Raw genomic sequence first — 18,803 nt, forward strand, 5'->3', positions numbered from 1 at the left:
ACTCCTTGGAAGAAAAGTTATGACCAACCTAGATAGTATATTCAAAAGTAGAGACATTACTTTGCCAACTAAGGTCCGTCTAGTCAAGGCTATGGTTTTTCCTGTGGTCATGTATGGATGTGAGAGTTGGACTATGAAGAAGGCTGAGCGCTGAAGAATTGATGGTTTTGAACTGTGGTGTTGGAGAAGATTCTTGAGAGTCCCTAGGACTGCAAGGAGTTCCAACCAGTCCATTCTGAAGATCAACCCTGGGATTTCTTTGGAAGGAATGATGCTAAAGCTGTACTTTGGCCACCTTATGCAAAGCGTTGACTCATTGGAAAAGACTCTGATGCTGGGAGGGATTGGGGGCAGGAGGAGAAGGGGATGACAGAGGATGAGATGGCTGGATGGCATCACGGACTCGATGGACGTAAGTCTGAGTGAACTCCGGGAGATGGTGATGGACAGGGAGGCCTGGCATGCTGCGATTCATGGGGTCACAAAGAGTTGGACACCACTGAGCAACTGAACTGAACTGAATTGAATCACTTAAAGCTACTTTAGATTTCTTTTAACCTACTTATTTAACTGAATTTAGCATAAGTAACCAGGGGCAATAAACCAGCAGTATTAGGGACTGTGATAATAGGAAAATTATTCCTCAACATCTTATTTCCAATTTCCTGTAACTCAAACTACAGGATTTTAAAACTTATAGTTTTTTTAAATAACAGTCACTACTTAGAGGAAACATCTACTACAAGGAAACCACTAAGTAACTTCATTTTTAAACTGATATTATTTAGTATAATCCCAATATAACAAGAACATATAGTATAAAGGCATATATTAATACATCTATGTACATATGTATTTTTTGAAAACTGAGTACATATAACAAAATGTATCTTTGGTAAATTTATGGGTGATTTCTTCTTTGACTTCTCAGATTTTTTCCACAATTCTACATGGAACATGTATTAGTTTTAAAATTAGAAAAACAAAGTCTTTTGAAAATTACAAATGTTATTACTTTAAATGGTATTTTAAATGTACAAGCAGGCACAGAACATGTAATAAAGTAATTTTCATCAGCATAAACCCAAGTTGTTAAAAATAGAGTTGTAAAGTTTTTCTCACTCAGTTGTAAGAAACCATCACAGGAAATTGATGCCACAGGAAAGTGGCTCTCTCTCTCAAACTCTCTCTTTTTCTCTCTGGTTTAGAAAAAGTGAAGGTCCTCCTAATAGGAGAATCAAAAGGATTTTGTTTCCTAAAAACAACAGGATTCAGGAATGGATGTTTCCCAACAAGAAAATGTTAGGGTCATGACCGAAGTCCTTTGACATTTATAGCCTAGACCAATGACATAAAAAAAGAATGAGAACAATCAGCCTTGGCACAGGTAAGAAAGGAATGCATTGTTTTAAAACAATAAAACTGACTAAAAGCTGTTTCCATTCATCAGAAATTCTGACCAATGCCATTTGATAAAATATTCCTTCTGCTATAACAGACCCCTCTCACCACTACTCTTGCTGTAGCTCTGGCCTAGACTTACACACAGTCCATCATCTTACCTCCCCTCCTGTAACTCTGGCCTAGACTTACACACAGTCCATCATCTTATATGAATTATACGATGACTCTCTTAAAGTGCCTTTTATACACTAGGGTTTCCCTGGTAGCTTAGATGGTAAAGAATCTGCCTGCAATGCAGAAGACTGAGTTCAATCCCTGGGTAGGGAAGATCCCCTGGAAAAGGGAATGGCAACCCACTCCAGTATTCTCGCCCGGGGAATTCCATGGACAGACCATGGGGTCACAAAGAGTCGGACACAACTGAGTGACTAATACTCGCATTTTGGGGGCTTCCCTCATATCTTAGTAAAGAAATTGCCTGCAATGCAGGAGACCTGGGTTTGATTCCTGGGTCGGGAAGATCCCCTGGAGAAGGAAATGGCAACCCACTCCAGTATTCTTGCCTGGATAATCCCACAGACACAGGCGCCTGGCAAGATACAGTACATGGGGTCCCAAGACTAAAATTTTTTTCCATGGGCTGATATATTAACATTGTTAGCCATACTACCTGTCAACCAACAATGTTCCAAAGTGTCTCGTCTATGTGGCAATATCTGTGCAATTTCCTATTTTATTTTATGAAAAAAGAACAAATGTGCTGATACAGGTGATTTCTAAAACCCCAAGTACTGTGGATTTAATGAGACAAAAATGGAAATTACTAAGTGTGCTCAAAGAGATGAGGTCCAAACCTCAATTAGACACTCCCTGGATTCAAGCCAGTTAACAATGTGTTCGTTAATGAAGAAAAAAAATAAAATTAGATAATAAGACAGAAATGTCACGTTACAGAATGTGTAAATAAAAATTTTATCTATGTCTAGCTTTCTGGCAGTGGAACTTCTCCTTAGAACTATCTATTCCTGACTTTTATTATCAGGATCTGATTAAGTATAAGAGGAGAGAACGGCCAGAAAATTGTTTTTAATTCCTGAAGCAGAAGAAAGTGTTATGGATGAGGGAATGGGTATTCATTTCCTAGGGCTGTTACCAAAGTGTCTTCAACAAGAATGTATTATCTCACAGCCTGGAGGCTAGGGGTCCAAGATCAAGGCTTTGTAGCAGATTCTTTCTGAGAGCAAGGGAAGGAGAAGACCTCTCAATCACTTGACCGAGAGCACCTACGTGAATTAAGAGGAAAAGGGGAAAGGAATCACCATTTATTAGCTGCCCTACCTTGAGCCTAGTGGCATGCTGGTACATGTTTATCAGCAGCAATCTGAGTGGTTAAAGATTGTGTCAGCCAATTTCCAAGGTCCCACTATGGCCTATTTCAAGCTACACCCACATTATGTCACTTGAATAAAGTGCTGGAAAGAGATGTGGACAGTCAGCTCTTGTGAGCCAATCAAAGTTATCTTCAGGACGCCAGCATGAGTGAGTCACATGACACATGCTACCTCAGTAACGCCTGGCACACCCCTCTAAATTAGGCTGTATTATATCACGTTTATAGATGAGGAACTAACTGAAGTTTAAAGAGGTTAAGTAATATTCCAAAGTTACCAAGCTAATAAATTGTAAAGCTCGGGTTTGAAGTGAACTCTTCCTAACTTTCAAGCTCTTTAAGGACTAATAGTTTATTCAACCAACATGTGTTTAATTGTTATTGAGCCTATGGCAAGCATTGGGCTTGACTCGGGGAACATAGAAAAGATAATAAATATAAAGATGGATAAGAGACAGCTCTATCTCAAGGAACTTACGGTCCAAGGGGGAAAAAAAGGAAATACTAACTTTTTTCCTTCGGGCACTTAAGGCATTTGTAACAGGGACATAAGGGAGGGGAAAAATGAAGACAGCAAGGAAATGAGTCTTCAGTGAAAGTTTTTCTGTAATTTTACTGATTTGGGGTGGTGAGCAACAATAGGTAGCACTTTATCATAGAGAAAGCAGGACTGTTTGGTAACTGGAGGTGAAAAGAAGAGTAATTAACCTCTTGATACTTGAGGCCTTTCATGGATGGAATTGCTCCACTGTGTGAGCTAAGAGGAGAAGCAGAATTTGGCTAGGTTTTTGCCATAGTTTCTATGGCTTTGGGGGACTGGTTATCTCACTCAGTGGGATAAAAACTTTAGTTCCCAAGCTCACTGGATTAAACTAGAAGATAACTGTGTGAAGGTCTCCCAGCATTAGGCACTCTGATTCCTGTGATTATTCCTCTGTCCTGCTTTTCTTCCAGAAGTAGATATACCTGATTTCTCCAACTCCTTTCCTGCCTCCTAGCCTCAGGTAAGGGCCGCCATTTCTACGGTCCCCTTAATCTGGTACCCACTGAATGGGTACTGCTGAACTGGAAAAGATCTCAGGAACTTCTCTCCTAGCTTTCTCATTTTAGAGATGGGTTGCTAAGGGTCAGAGCAGAAATCGGCTCAGGTCTGTTTCCTCTTCCAGGGGACTTCCAGGGAATAAATGTAAGGTCAAAGGGTAGAGTTAGAAAAGAATAAGAAAGTAACTACATAGAGGAGGAATGCAAGAGAAGGAACATGGAGTTGAAATTTAGGGGATGTTAAGACAGTCTAGGAAAGAGCTAGAGGTGGCAGAAAATAGTATGACAAGACACACAAAGGAGCCACATTAAAAAAAAAAATGCTGTTGGGAGGAAGCTGGACTCAAGAACAAGGGAAAATTAAAACATAAAATACACATCAAGGATGGAATTTTTGTATCTGTTTCTGTCTTACCAATGTAGAAAGTCATGTACACCATTGAGATGCAAAAAATTATATTGGTCAGTGTATTGCTGAACAGGTCAGTCAATATAAACTGAATGATCCTTGCACACCAATATCCACATGCTATGCTCCCCAAAACATCAAAGATGAGGCCCATGATTACATGTAACTCTAGAAAAAGGAAATAAGAAAGGTGAAATAATTTTTTTTCTTTTATTAATGGCATTTGGCCAATGCCCGTTGGTTTGCTCTTGAGATTTTGAGAGATGGAAGTTCCCCATGAAAGCCTGGCAAAAGAGGCGTTCTGGGGATACATTTCCCCCACAGTCTGCAGCTTGAGGTTTGCTTATCTGGGGGCAGCAGACTCAAATGCTCTCAGGAGTTAGGCAAAGAGCATAAATGTGAGTTGGTGATGGACAGGGAAGCTTGGTGTGATGCAGTCGGTGGGGTCGCAAAGAGGTGGACACAACTGAGTGACTGAACTGAACCGATAAACGTGAAAAACTCAGCTGGTGAGTGAATAATGAGTCAAAATATATTTAAATATATATATATTTTTTTACAAACTATGTCAGGGCCAAGCACACTATGCTCAGGATCCCTACCAAGCTGCAGCCTATTTGTGACTTCTGCTCATTATCACTTCTAGAACCTGACTCCGCAGTACTACTTTCACCCTCAGACTCAAACTCAGGACCAAGCCACTTCTTTTTTTTTAATTGGAAGATAAATGCTTTACAGTGTTGTTTTTTTTCTGTTGTAAACAATGTGAGAATCAATTCTTAACATTCACTCACTGAGATCCAGATTGGTCTAGGAAAGAGACTAATCTGAGCTAGATGACACAACTGTATGTGTGTACGCACGTGCATGTTGAGAGATAGAAAATCATTTCTTTAACAACTTTCCCCTCTCATCTAAGGAAACACACAGTGGCAATTATTTTCTTGTTACCTGATATACTATTTTAATTGGTCCATAAGTAAAGAATAGGGGAAGTAGCAAAGTTAAGACATCTTGAATATATTTTAATTTTGGTATGAATTAAAATGGACTACATAAGAATGATTTTAGAAAATACACAGATGGGACTTCCCTAGTGATCCAGCAGTTAAAACTCCACCTTACAATGCAGGGGGCATGGGTTCAATTCCCAGTCAGGGAACTGAGGTCCCACACACCATGGAGGGTAGCCAAAAATTTAAAAATAAAAAAAAAGAAAAGAAATAGAGAAAAACAGTACTCTTACCTCTAAAGTTGGACATCTGAAGTATGCCTCTCTGAAAAACTGTAAAAAAAATGGATGTGAAGCCACAGACGACCATTGATTCTCCTCTAATGATATCAGTATACATCTTAGAAATGCCTGGAAATTGAAATATAGAACATAATTTAGTACAGTGCATGAAAATGATGCTCTTTCACAGGAAATACAAAAATAGAAGAGAAGGAATATGCTAGAAAAAAAAAGGCAGTCATTACTGTGATGGATCTATAAGATAATCACGATCACCATTTTTTAACTTCTCCACTGTGCCTTCTGTATCTCCAATGGCAAAGGCACGTGGTGATGGCACATCTTGAAATGTCCATTGCCTCAAAGCATGCTAGAACTTCAAAATGAGACAAAGCACTTCTCAGGTCACTACATTTAGCTTGAATAAATATCAATCGTTAGACTCCAAAAGAACCACATTTTAGAAATGAGTATAAAATATGACCTAGCAATTCTGCTCCTAGACATATACCCAAAAAAGCTAAAAATGTACATCCACACAAAAATTTGTACATGGACAGTCATAGCAGCATTTTCATAACAGGAAAAAAGTGGGAACAACACAAGGTCAATTAGCTGCTAAACAGATAAATATAGGTGATCTATCCCTATAATGGAACATTACTCAGCCATAAAATGGAAGGGAGTACTGACTGATACTTGTTACAACATAGATGAACCTTTAAAAAATTACAAAGTGAAAGAAGCCAGACACAGAAATCACGTATTTTATGGTTTGATTTATATGAAATGTCCAGAATATGCAGACTCATAGACAGAAAATAGAATACTGGTTGCCAGGAACTTGGGGGATGAGGGAATGAGAATGAATGACTGCTAACAGGCATGAGATTTCTTTCGAGGTTAAAGAAAATGTTCTAAAATTAAGTAATGATGATGCTTGCATAACTGTAAGTCTACTAAAGACCACTGAATTTTATAATTTAAAAGGGTGAATTCTATGATGTGTGGGTTACATATCAATAAGGCTGGTATTTAAAAATTAAATATAAAATTTTATTAACATTTACCAACAGTTTAATAGAAAATATAATCAAATTAACTGCCTACTGTTATACAACTTGTAAGAAGGATGACAGTTATTGGTGCCTGCCTATCTAGTATCTATCCTCTGTTCTTGGTAACAAGTCTGGTTTTACTCAGGGTGGCAATGCGCTCAGCTAAATGACAACTGTTCCCCAACTCCTGGGCTTCTAAGAGTGGCCACTGAGATATAACTGGAAGTCACTGAGTGGACCTTTTGGGAAACTCCTTGGAGGGAGAGGTGACTTGGCTGAAAGGAACATCTTTCCATCCCTTGTTCTTCTGTTTCCTGCCTGAAATATGGAATGATAGCTGGAACTTTTGCAGTCAGCTTGTAATACTGATGATGGATGCCATACACAAAGGGGAGGAGCAGGTAAATAAACCCCACAATAGACAGCAACCATTTTTGCTTTAAATATCATCTTTTAAAAAGAGTAAAAATAAGAAAAAGTCATATTTTCCCATCAGTTTAAAATTATGGTGCTTTCCATTCTTTTTTGCAGATGAAATTTTCCATCTGGTTCCATTTTCTTTCAGCCTAAAGGGCTTCTTTAACATTTTTGTAGTACAGGTCTGTTAGTGATAAATTCTTTCAGCCTTTATATTTAAGTCTTTATTTCTCCTTTACTTTTAAAAGATAATTTTACTGAGGATTTTAAGCTGGCAGTATTTTTCTTTCAGGATTTTAAAAGTGTTACATACCATCTTTTGGCTTGCAATGTTTCTGAAGAGAAGCTGGTTATTATTATTAGTTTTGTGTCTCTGTATATAATGTGTCTTTTTCCCTCTGGTTACCTTTGAAAGCTTCTCTTTACACTGGTGTTTAGGAGTTTGATTTTTATGTATCATGGTATAGTTTTCAATTGTATTTCTTGGGCTTGGAGTTTGCTGAACTTTTTGAGTCTGTGGCTTTATAGTTCTCATCAAATTTAGAAATTTTTCCTCCATTATTTCTCAAATAGTTTTTGTTGCTTTCTTTTCTCTCCTCTCTTTCAGGAACCTGTGCCTTAATATAGGCATGGAAGTTGCCCCACAGCTCACTAACGTTCTGCTTATTCTTTCAGCCTTCTTCTGTCTCTGCTTCATCTTGTACATGCTAAATCGCCTCAGTCATGTCTGACTCTTTGTGACCCTATGGACTGTAGCCTGCCAGGCTCCTCTGTCCATGGGATTCTCCAGGTAAGAATAGTGGAGTAAGTTGCCATACACTCCTCCAGGAGAATCTTCTTGACCCAAGGATTGAACCTGCATTTCTTCTGTATCCTGCATTGGTAGGGAGGTTCTTTACCACTAGTGCCACCTGCGAAGCCCATCTTGGATAGTTTTTATTTTTGGATAGTTTTAAACTATTTCTTTAAGTTCACTAAATGGAAACCCACTCCAGTATGGAAAATCCATACTGCCTGGAAAATCACATGGACAGAGGAGCCTGGCAGGCTACAGTCCATGGGGTCATAAAGAGTCGGACATGACTGAGCTTTGAACTTTAAGTTCACTAATTCTTTCTTATGTCTAATCTGATGTTAATTTCATCCAGTGTATTTTTCATCTCAGACATTGTGGGTTTCATCTCTAGAAATGTTATTTAGGTCTCTTTTATATCTACCATGTCCAGTGGTGTACTGATAAACCAGCTTTCCAAAATTAAAAAAGGCCCGATTTGTACTGATTTGTAGCATTTGCCAACTTCATATGTAAACACTCCTCTACCATAACTAATTTAAAGCTACCAAAAGTTTAAGACTGGCTTGCAAAATTCCTATTGATTTAAAAATTGGCTCTCTTAAGCTGACAGGAGCAATTCTACCCCATACTCAATCTTTTTCTAACTTTTTAAACCAATGGAATATAGTTACAAGTGTCTTAATATATTTGTCTAATGAGTCTACCATCTGCAGCATTGCTAGGTCTATTTCTATTTGTTTATGTACTCTTTATGGGCCATTTTTTCAGCTTCTTTGCGTGTCTTCCAATTTTTTATTAAGATAACATAACTGTATGTATTGCCTAATTAGGTGCTATATGTTTTTGTATTCTCATATTCTTGAGCTTTGCTTTGTAATGCAGTTGTTACTTTGAAACAATTTGATCCTTTTGAGGCTTGTTTTTTAGATTTGTTAGGCAGGGCCAGAGCAGCCTTTCAGTTCAGTTCAGTTCAGTCACTCAGTCGTGTCAGACTCTTTGCGACACCATGAATTGCTAACGTCAGGCCTCCCTGTCCATCACCAACTCCCGGAATTGACTCAAACTCACGTCCATTGAGTCGGTGATGCCATCCAGCCATCTCATCCTCTGTCGTCCCCTTTTCCCCCTGCCCTCAATCCCTCCCAGCATCAGAGTCTTTTCCAATGAGTCAGCTCTTCCCATGAGGTGGCCAAAGTACAGGAGTTTCAGCTTTACCATCATTCCCTGCAAAGAAATCCCAGGGCTGATCTTCAGAATATAGAAGTCAATAAAGCAGTCAGTCAATAAAGCAGAAATAGATGTTTTTCTGGAACTCTCTTGCTTTTCCATGATCCAGCAGATGTTGGCAATCTGATCTCTGGTTCCTCCGTCTTTTCTAAAACCAGCTTGAACATCTGGAAGTTCACAGTTCACATATTGCTGAAGCCTGGCTTGGAGAATTTTGACCATTATTTTGCTAGTGTGTGAGATGAGTGCAATTGTGTAGTAATTTGAGCATTCTTTGGCATTGCCTTTCTTTGCCATTGGAATGAAAACTGACCTTTTCCAGTCCTGTGGCCACTGCTGAGTTTTCCAAATTTGCTGGCATATTGAGTGTAGCACTTTCACAGCATCATCTTTCAGGATTTGAAATAGCTCAACTGGAATTCCATCACCTCCACTAGCTTTGTTCGTAGTGATGCTTTCTAAGGCCCACTTGACTTCATGTTCCAGGATGTCTGGCTCTAGGTGAATGATCACACCATCGTGATTATCTGGGTCGTGAAGATCTTTTTTGTACAGTTCTTCTGTGTATACTTCCCACCTCTTCTTAATATCTTCTGCTTCAGTTAGGTCCATACCATTTCTGTCCTTTATCGAGCCCATCTTTGCATGAAATGTTCCCTTGGTATCTCTAATTTTCTTGAAGAGATCTCTAGTCTTTCCCATTCTGTTGTTTTCCTCTATTTCTTTGCATTGATCGCTGAAGAAGCCTTTCTTATCTCTTCTTGCTATTCTTTGGAACTCTGAATTCAGATGCTTATATCTTTCCTTTTCTCCTTTGCTTTTCACTTCTCTTCTTTTCATAGCTATTTGTAAGGCCTCCCCAGACAGCCATTTTGCTTTTTTGCATTTCTTTTCCATGGAGATGGTCTTTAGTCAATGGTTAATTTTCCCCGCTACTCAAGCAATAACCTTCTGAGTCCTTGACCTGATGTCCTACAAATTCTGATGTCTTTCCACTTTGGCTGTAGTGAACATGAAAGGGATTTTTCCCTTTCATCCTTTGAGTGTTTTCATTCCCAGCATTGTGCAGTTTCTTCACATGCATGCACTAATGAGCACTCACTTACTCAAAGACTCAAGTGGGTAGCTCTCAAAATTCCTTCTTCAGTACAGCTTTAATTCCTGAAGCAATTTGCCCCATGAACTTTAACTGCTTTGGCCTTCCTGGACTCCCAACTCTAGGTCTCCTCAACTCAAAGAAACTACCAAGCTCCACCTAGGTTACCTTTCCCCGCACAAAGACCTAGAAACTCTCTCCAGGTAATAAGCTATGGAAAGGGCAATCAAGAACATATTTCTTTTTTCCTTTCTTTAGTATTACTGTCCTGCATGGCCTGATGTCCATTATCTGAGAACTATTTTTCATTTTCATATATTTTGTCTGGCTTTTTAGTTGGCTCAGGCAGAAAGGTAAGTCTAGTCCCTGCTACTCCATATTTTTTAATTTAACAAAGATATTTATTTATATAGCAAATATTAATGAAATCACTCAACATTCAAAAAATGAAGATTATGGCATCCAGTCCCATCACTTCATGGGAAATAGATGGGGAAACAATGGAAACAGTGACAGACTTTATTTTCTTGGGCTCCAAAATCACTGAAGATGGTTTCTGCAGCCATGAAATTAAAAGACCCTTGCTCCTTGGAAGAAAAGCTATGACCAACCTAGACAGCATATTCAAAAGCAGAGACATTACTTTGCCAACAAAGGTCTGTCTAATCAAAGCTATGGTTTTTCCAGTAGTCATGTATGGATGTGAGAGTTGGACCATAAAGAAAGCTGAGTGCCTAAGAATTGATGCTTTTGAACTATGGTGTTGGAGAAGACTCTTGAGAGTCCCTTGGACTGCAAGGAGATCAAACCAGTCAATCCAAAGGAAATAAGTCCTGATTATTCATTGGAAGGACTGATGATGAAGTTGAAACTCCAATACATTGGCTACCTGATGCGAAGCAATGACTCATTGAAAAAGGCCCAGATGCTGGGAAAGATTGAAGGCGGGAAGAGAACAGCAAAAGAGGATGAGATGGTTGGATGGCATCACTGTCTTGATGGACATGAGTTTGAGCAAGCTCCAGGAGTTGGTGATGGACAGAGCATCCTGGTGTGCTGCAGTCCATGGGGTCACAAAGAATCAGACCGAACTGAGCGACTGAACTGAATGAGTAGTAAATTAGCAAATTTACTAATATATCATTTAACTCTAAAACCTTAATAAAGATACAAATTAAATTGAAGTGTTAAAGACACATTTCAAATAATACTAATTAAAAGACATATGATGTTGTTTACATGAAACTAAATCAACAATGATGGCATTAACAGTGGAGATTTTAAATTCAAGTCCAATTCTGAATCTTTGTTAAATTAAGACTGTGGAGAACCTCAGTTAATAGGAATAGCAATTCTTTAAGATTTACATAATCTCATTGATTACTCATTAACAACTTCATGAGGTACAAACTGTTATTACCCTCATTTACTGATGAGAAAACTGAGGTAAATATAGGTTAGGATATTTGCCCAAGATCACAGAGTCGGTAGGGGCTTCCCAGGTGACACCAGTGGTAAAGAACCTTCCTGCCAATGCAGGGGACACAAGAGACTTGGGTTTGATCCCTGGGTAGGGAAGATCCCCTGGAAGAGGGCATAGCAACCCACTCCAGTACTCTTGCCTGGAGAATCCCATGGGCAGAGGAGCCGGGCAGGCTGCAGTCCATAGGATTACACAGAGCCGGACGTGACTGAAGCAATTTAGCACACATGCATGTAGTTGGTAAGGGGTAGAGGTGGGGTTATAACTTCCCCATCTACTAGCCAAAATACTAAGCTATTCTGCCTTCCATAGTACTAACCAAAAAGTGCTATTGTGAGCACAAAAATGAACCAAGTATATAATACTAAGTATGGTGACTGTCACACAGTCAACACTCAGCATATATTAACTAGTATTTTGTCATCATTATCCTCTCATATATCTCAGAGCCTTTTCTGTCCTTAGGAAATATGTTCCCTTTTCATCTTGGTCAACTTACAACATGTCATCAACCAACTCTTCTCCAGCACCCATCCTTCACAGACCTGATCCTGTTACTCCATCTTAACTACAGGAGTTATATAGAGGAATCCAGTGTCCTCAATGATTTCATGGAATTGCAGGCCAGCCCTGGACTTCTTTTACTTAAAAGCATAAACTCAAATTTAAGAACATATGACACACAGTGGTGCATTATGCAGCCTAATGTAAATACAAAATGATATAGATAGAATTTACAACTACATGGTTTTTTTAAAAGCAGCTATTTAATACATTTCATTGCACTAAAATCCAAATTGATCACATTAAATGATACTTTTTTAATGCAAGCAGAAATGATCTGATGAAGATTCTATTTTTTCCCCTTTGATATTTTGAAACACAAAATAATTAAAAATATATAGCTGAGGGTTCTCATTATTACTATTTCTAAGATACTATGCATAGTTGAAAAGACAGCAGATCTCTGCTTTCCAGTGTTTGATCTGAGTATATGAAATATCAGATTATAAAGATTCTATCTATCTTTACCAAAACCCTCTGAAAGATAGGATAGATACCAGGATAATACAGAATTTCTGATAACTCAGTGCCTGATTATGGATCAATATTTGGGCTGTTTATTTCTTTTCTTTGTGCCTCATATTGTAGTCAATTTTAATTTTCTTTCTTTCTTTAGAAAGCAAAGAAAATAAAAGGCAAGGTAAAGTATAATTACTACTTGCTATTAATTTTGACTATGACAGAAGACACAAAATACTGGTTAAACAGGTTTGAAGATTATTGGCACATTTGATTTAGCTGGTCAAGAAATCCTTTAATTCTTCCCTCAAATTCAATAAGTCAGCCAGGAGCAAATAGAGCATAAGGTTTATTGTATAAAGTTTTGAATTTGATGTATAGTTATTTTTAATAGTAAAATACCACAAGAATTACTCCCCACATTTTTATTGGCTTAATGTGAACTAACTTATATTCATTAATTCACTGTAAAAATTTTAAAAGGAAATAATAAAACAAAAAGTCATCTGTAATTCCATGACCCAGATAAAACCATTTGAATGTTGAAGGCTTTTTCAAAGCATATAATTCCTTTTACTTACATTTAGATCATACTAAAACTTTGTATTTTATCCCTTTACAAGCTCCCAGTTCAGATCCATTTTAAAGTAAAAACTGTTTGAGCCTTTGCGTTCTTTTAAAATAGGTAATAGGTTCCTTTTAACTTGTATGTGAACACCCATTATTTTTTTCAGTGAGTCAGTCCACCTCAGACTCAGACTGTGCAGGTTTTATAGTGCTCCAGAGCACCACATCAAATGAAGAAACACTCACACTGTAGGAACTGCCGTTTTGTATATTATTCTGGTAATTTTAGACACATGGCAAAAAATATATTTTTTTCCTTAAAAAAGATAATGTATTACAACAATTAGATAGAGGATCATTCTTATCTAATTTACACAAAGGTAAAGACATCCTTGAATCCAGAACTATGTACCATCTGAGTATAACTGGCATAAAGAAAATATCAACTAAGAGTCAAATATCTATAATAGTTTTCTTCTAAAGAAATAGAAGACTTTCTACTCTCTTTTTGAAAAAATTTTTGAATATAGAAACTGCAATAAATATAGTTTATTACAGCCTCTTTCAGTTAAGAGATTGCAGAAAGGGGAGCAGGAAGATAATGAGGAAAATAAAACAAGTGGCAAATACAAATGGCTTAGAGAGAAAAACAGATGGAGAAAAGACAGAAAAATATTGCACCTACAGGAAAAAATGAGAGAGAAAAAGAAGATAGGGTCAGATTCTTTGAGAAATATCTAGTGACAATTTATAATATCACCAGCAAAAGTGTCAAAACCTCTATGTTTTCTCAACTGTAAGTATAAATGTGTATAGAGGGGATATCACCTGCCAGAAGGTAGGTGTCCCACCCTAATCATAAGGTGATATATTTCCACTAATACTGAAACCTTAAAATTGGTTAATAAATTTTTCTGAGTCAAAATCAGAAATAACAGCATCTAACCATGTTATGTTTTTTCACTGCTGTATTAATAAGACATGATAACAGATATTTCAGAGTGAAATTATCTTTTACCAAATAATACGAGAAGTAGTTCAGAACCCCTAGCCCTCTTGGGAACAAGCTTTTATTGTATAACATATTTGCCAGAGTATACTTTCACCTCATTTCTTCTAAATAAGCTCCCTCTCCTACCGGCCCAAAGTTAGCTGCTTTAAAATAAAGGCCTTTCTAAAAAGAACCCAGGACTTAGAAAAGTGCTGCAAAGATATAGTGCCAAATCTCTAGCTTGTGGCTTAGAACTCAATGGAATGGAATATAATACCAATTTTAATCACCTTCTAGAAAGATAACATTTTCTCCTTGAAAAAAATTATTTGAGATTATTTATCCCAGGTCCTGGGTTGCTTTATTGACTTTGCATACTCCATCTCTAAGAAAAACAGCACAGAATGGCTACTCTGCTGGATGCACAATTCACTCAAGAATATTATCAAAAGGAAATTTATCCTCATATCTTCAAAATAAGAGAGAGAAATAAATCCAACATACCAATAGTTTTCAGTGAATTCACAGAATAAATAGGATCTGTAATGCCAAGGGCCATGCTAAAGAGGAGGCAAGACTGCAAATCCCATGAATATTTATTGAATTTCAGAACCACATATCCAATTAAGATGAATGTTGTAGCAAAGCTAATTAATCCAGCTAAGAAGACCTGTGAAACCAATTCACAATACAGTATTAAATTTAACGCCTAAGTATGGCATGATTGCATTTACTCATGTAAGAATCAGATCTTGCTATATATTTTATACAATTACTCAGGAAGATAACTTTAAAAGGTATTCTAGTTTACCTGCCTCAATGAAACCATCCCTTCCAAATGATTCTACTTGACTATAAGAAGACCAATACACTCATCTTTCTTGTTGCTGTTCAAGATTAATAGTTTTCCACATCAAAATGTTCTAAGATAGAGTGCAAATTTTTCTTGCTTCCATACAAAGCATTTCCTTGTTTCCACAGTGATGATCTACAGGTCTCCAGGCAGGCAACAATGGACAAAAACTACATGCCAGCTGACTTGATCCCCTTATTAAAGGCTTTCTGGAAAAATCCATAGTTAGCAAACTGGTGTATACATTTCGTTGCCCGATAGGTTTCTGACACTACCACACCTGTCAGGGATGCCAGGAAATGTAGCACTATTTTACACTCAGCCCACTACCATACTATGCATACAGTAAGTCACTCCATTATTAGAAAGAAAGGGACAGGCAATCAACAATACCTGCCTTAAAAAGAGCAACAGAATGTAAAACTTTTAAACCAGCAGAAGGAAAAAAAAAAGAATAAAGAAAAAATTTTTTAAAAGAATAAAGAATATTGAATCAATTGACTGAGAAAGGGAAAAGGAATGTGGAAAAGCAAAGGAAAAGCATTATAAATTAAAAGTAAAAAATCACATGGGACAGATAAACACAAATCTATTTCTTTTGATCTTTAAAAAATTTACCTTTAACTTACATACAGTAAAACTCACTCTCTGACTGTATAGTTAATATGAGTTTGGACAAATGCATGTAGTCAGATAAACATGACCACAATGAAAAAACAAAACAGATCCATCACACTCAAAAATTTTTTCATTCTGCCGTTTTATTTCTTCCCTCATCCTGCTCCCTGGCAACCAATGATCTGTTTTCCAAAGCATTTTTTTTGCCTTTGCTAGAATGAAGGTCTATGTACGGAATTATATTATTCCATAGGTACCCTTCTAGCCTGGTTTCTTTCTCTTATCATGCTGCTGCTGCTAAGTCGCTTCAGTCATGTCTGACTCTGTGTGACCCCATAGTTGGCAGCCCAACAGGCTCCGCCGTCCCTGGGATTCTCCAGGCAAGAACACTGGAGTGGGTTGCCATTTCCTTCTCCAATGCATGAAAGTGAAAAGTGAAAGTGAAGTCGCTCAGTCATCTCCGACTCGTAGCCACCCCATGGACTGCAGCCCACCAGGCTTCTCCAGCCATGGGATTTTCCGGGCAAGAGTACAGGAGTGGGGTGCCATTGCCTTCTCCATCTCTTATCATAATACATCTGAAATTCTTCCATATGCAACTTATCAATATTCTGTTTCTTTTTTATTGCTGAGTGAAAACACTAAAGACTTAAACATGCGGAGTGAAGCTAAAAAGTTATTAGTGGAAAACTTCAAACTTTAAATGCACAAAATAACAACAATAAAGAAGCTAAAAGTCAATCAACTAATACCTAGCTCAAGATATTAGAAAAAGTACAGAATAAAATCAAAGAAAATAAAACAGTTTGAAAAGAAAAATAATCTGGCAAGCATGATTAACAAAAAAAGAGGAAGGCATAAATAAAACAACCATAGCAGTGAAAATGGACAAATCTACAGACACAGCTGAGAGGCAGTCAGAGGTGGGTTTGGACCCAGGATCTGCCATTGCAGTCTTGTGACCTCTGAACTATAGTCAGCTTATATGTGAAATGGAGATGATATTAACTCAGTGCCTTAGTCACAGTAACTAATCTTAGTTACAGATCAGCAAATATTTATTCCTTCTCCCTCCCCTCAACTCTTTAATTAGTGATTCTGCACAGCAAAAAGAGTCAACTAAAAATGTGAGACTGGTGAAATATTAATGTGAGATTGGTGAACTATTAATCTCGCTAGACAGATTCTCTGTCAACATGAATAAGGAATAATGGACCATACTTTGTCTTAAAATGTGTTCTTACCTGCCAAAACATGTTCTTGAGTATATAGAAGTCCACATCCAGAGCAGCCATAAATATAATTAAAGGTGAAAAATAACAATAAAGCGAAAAACTTGGTGTTCTTAGAAGAGGGTAGACGACTTGGTGTATCTAAATAAACAAAGGCAAACAAAAAATTACTTTGTTACCATTTTGAAGTATTAGAAATTAGGTTGATGATCTGCCAATCAATATGAATTTTACAATATTCCAATTTGCAACTAATGAGAGATAATCTACAATGCCAGTCCTAGGAGTCTTGTGGTAGATTTCTTGATCTAACCATCCACATGAGATAAATGCATAGTCCTCTATTCACCAGAAATATGTGCGACTTTAGGCTACATAAACATTGCTTGTGGTAATCAATGAAACACTGAAAAAACTAATCAGTGTTTTCAAAAATGGTACTTCACCATTGGTTACCCCTGAGGTGATTTTAGGTGGTACTTTTTAATTTGACTTTAGGTAATTATTTTCATTTGTGTAGGAGTGGGAGAAAGACCTTTGCATGGGTACTTGTGATTTCACAGACATTTGCTTAGGATTTTAAAATATTTCAGTGAATTAAGCAATAAAAATAATACATGGATAATAGTATAGATTGTATATATAGGATATAAATCATGAAGGTTATATACAGATGAATAGAAAACACAGCAACAATGACTGAAGTATAGTAAATATATCCTAAAAAGTCTTTGGCACAGTTAACAGTTCAATCTTCACCACTTAACATCTCTGTGGCTCAGTTTTCTCATCAGTAAAATGGGAACAGAGTACCTACTTTCATTGGATTGCTCTGAGGAGAAATTAATTAACTCAAGAGTTAATAAGTTTCACTGGTGGGACTAGCGGTAAAGGATCTGCCTGCCAGGAAGGAGATGTTAAGAAATGTGGGTTTGCACAATGAGGTACCATTTCACGCCAGTCAGAATGGCTGCTATCCAAAAGTCTACAAGCAATAAATGCAGGAGAGGGTGTGGAGAAAAGGGAACCCTCTTACACTGTTGGTGGGAATGCAAACTAGTACAGCCACTATGGAGAACAGTATGGAGATTCCTTAAAAAATTGCAAATAGAACTGCCTTATGACCTAGCAATCCCACTGCTGGGCATATACACCGAGGAAACCAGAATTGAAAGAGACATGTGTACCCCAATGTTCATTGCAGCACTGTTTATAATAGCCAGGACATGGAAGCAACCTAGATGTCCATCAGCGGACGAATGGATAAGAAAGCTGTAGTACATATATACAATGGAGTATTACGCAGCCATTAAAAAGAATTCATTTGAATCAGTTTTAATGAGGTGGATGAAACTGGAGCCGACTATACAGAGTGAAGTGAGACAGAAAGAAAAACACCAATACATTATACTAACGCATATATATGGAATTTAGAAAGATGGTAACAATAACCTAGTATGCGAGACAGCAAAAGACATACAGATGTATAGAACTGTCTGTTGAACTCTGTGGGAGAAGGAGAGGGTGGAATGATTTGGGAGAATGGCACTGAAACATGTATAATATCATATATGAAATGAATCACCAGTCCAGATTCGATGAAGGATACAGGATGCTTGGGGCTGGTGTCCTGGGATGACCCAGAGGGATGGTATGGGGAGGGAAGTGGGCGGGGGGTTCAGGATGGGGAACACATGTACACCCGTGGCAGATTCATGTTGATGTATGGCAAAACCAATACAATATTGTAAAGTAATTAAATCCCAATTAAAATAAATAAATTTATATTTTAAAAAAAGAAAGAAAGAAATGTGGGTTTGAACCCTGGGAGGAGGGCATGGCAACTCACTCCAGTTTTCTTGCCTGCAGAATCAAATAGACAGAGGAGCCTGATGGGCTATGGACCATAGGGTTGCAAAGAGACACGATGAAGTGACTTAGGATGCACAGTAAGTTAATAAATT

At 37.6% G+C, this 18,803-nt stretch overlaps 1 protein-coding gene across 1 annotated transcript in view; it reads right to left on the bottom strand.

Annotated features, from left to right (window-relative positions):
* SLC9C2 (solute carrier family 9 member C2 (putative)) overlaps positions 1–18,803 on the bottom strand; it is a 97,042-nt gene that overhangs the window by 69,041 nt on the left and 9,198 nt on the right. The window contains exons 3-6 of the mRNA XM_042257446.2: positions 16,852–16,980; positions 14,641–14,806; positions 5,491–5,607; positions 4,251–4,412 (exon numbers count right to left, since the gene is read on the bottom strand). Coding sequence (XP_042113380.1) covers positions 4,251–4,412; positions 5,491–5,607; positions 14,641–14,806; positions 16,852–16,980 — 574 coding nt within the window. The remainder of the gene's footprint in view (positions 1–4,250; positions 4,413–5,490; positions 5,608–14,640; positions 14,807–16,851; positions 16,981–18,803) is intronic.

Source organism: Ovis aries, chromosome 12, assembly GCF_016772045.2.
Source record: "Ovis aries strain OAR_USU_Benz2616 breed Rambouillet chromosome 12, ARS-UI_Ramb_v3.0, whole genome shotgun sequence".
In the NCBI taxonomy this organism is placed as follows: Eukaryota; Metazoa; Chordata; class Mammalia; order Artiodactyla; family Bovidae; genus Ovis; species Ovis aries.